Here is a 1,844-nt window from a genome sequence, read left to right on the forward strand (position 1 = left end):
AACAAAAAAACTAAACTCTTGAGTGTATTTTTGTTGATTTTAAACATGTAAAATGTAAACGTTAGGAATGTTTTTAAGTTTGTGAGTGTTATTGGTGTACGTTTTACACGGACTTGTCATGTAGGCATATTTTTAGTTCGCGTCATGAAATATGCTTACGTGACAAGTCTGTGATTTACACACTAACCATACTCACAAAACTAAAACAAACAGTCCTTAAATATAAATACATTAGGCTTTCTCGTCTACTTCCGGGTCATCAGGCGATTTCTTAGAGAGCTTTGTGGAGTTGGTTTTACCTTCCGTGGACAATGTGACGTTACGTAACATTTTAATTAGTCTGTTATCTGTAAAGTACAGCTTTAGCTGCTGTCGAAATTGTGTTGACGTCAGGACGTAAAGGTAAAAGTTAATGCCGTAATTAATCTGTTCTAATATCTGGGATACATCACGGAAAATCAAGAAACCTTTGGGATTGTCACCAAAACTTTTCATTCCCATGTAGAAAGCTATGTTATGGAGTGTAGTTATAGGAAGGACTAGAAGGAAGTAGGCCACTACGATACCGATCAACATGGCGGTGGTTTTGGTTGCCTGGGAGTTGTCGTTCGTAGTTGCGGAAGTAAGGCGTTTACGCTGTTGTCTGTGCCTGGCTAGTTTGAACACGATTAGAGGGGTGACTGTGGCCAAGATACAAAGAGGAGCTAGGGAGTACAAAGTGGAGCCAGCAGTCAGCATGGCCTTGTAGGTCTCGGCTTCAGAACGGTCTTTTTTGTCAAAATAGTCGGGATAACATTTTCCATCCTCAAGGACTTCGGAATTTCTTGTCCAAACCCCATTGAATGACCCGATTATTAAATACACGCATATTATCTGTAAAACTGCCGATTTCCTTGTAGAAATTATCTTTGCTTTCAATGGAAACCATACTGCAATGAATCTTTCAACGCAAAGACAGACGACAAACCACGACGAAGTCATTTTTCCAGTACGAAAAAACCAGAAAAAAACTTTGCAGCCGACATCGGATAAGGCCCTAACATCAACACCCAACATTTTGATGACAAACATCTTATTGAAAGGCTGAGTCAGAAGAAGCGTAATGTCTGACAGAGCGAGGAAAATCAGATAGTATCTGGAGGTCAGCTGCTGGAATTTAGGTGACGTCATAACAAGGATTGTGAGGATATTTCCCCCGATCCCTAGCACGAGCATTGTGGGCAGTAGAACGTAGTTAACATACGCCAGTCCCTCCAGTACGTCATCGTAGACGGTTGATGATCCCTGGGGGAGATCCTGGTCTCGTGTGCAGCTGCTCGAGTTGCAGGAGTAGCTTGAGTTTATAGATGTATCTATAGTAGTGTTGGACATTGTCAGAATCTATCGCGACTTACTCCCCGGCTGTTCGTGCTCTAGGATAAAATACAAAAATATAGTTAGGTGTATAAGACTAAGCACAAATTATCTGCGAGAGATTCTGTTATTATAGTATAACTTTTTACTTCTAAACAAGTGTAATTTGATACAATTATGTAATGTTTTTTATGAAAGCAAAAAAAAAAATAATAATAAAAAAAAAAATAAATAAATAAATAAATAAATCTCGAATTAAAAAAAAAATTAATCTTATTCTTTAAGATAAAACTTTTAAAATGAATACCAAAATTGTCAGATCGCTGAGTAACATAATGAATCTGCACATTCAACTTACCTCGTCCGGAGAGTGAGGTGGGTTCTTAAAATTAGAATTATATATGCAAAAATATTATATATACCTAAGTATTATATATGCATATATATACATAGGTATTTAATTCACGGTTTATGGCCGGCACAATTCTGGT

At 37.6% G+C, this 1,844-nt stretch overlaps 1 protein-coding gene across 1 annotated transcript; it reads right to left on the reverse strand.

Moving 5' to 3' along the window:
• Nucleotides 1-231: 231 nt before the first annotated feature.
• Nucleotides 232-1,371, reverse strand: LOC133178304 (C-C chemokine receptor type 5-like). The gene has a single exon (XM_061313041.1). It carries the CDS (start codon nt 1,369-1,371, stop codon nt 232-234), a length of 1,140 nt encoding a protein of 379 aa, XP_061169025.1.
• Nucleotides 1,372-1,844: the final 473 nt, after the last annotated feature.

This window comes from Saccostrea echinata, unplaced genomic scaffold, assembly GCF_033153115.1.
Source record: "Saccostrea echinata isolate AGI-Se365-2 ecotype Australia unplaced genomic scaffold, CSIRO_AGI_Sech_v1 ptg000002l, whole genome shotgun sequence".
NCBI classification, from domain to species: domain Eukaryota; kingdom Metazoa; phylum Mollusca; class Bivalvia; order Ostreida; family Ostreidae; genus Saccostrea; species Saccostrea echinata.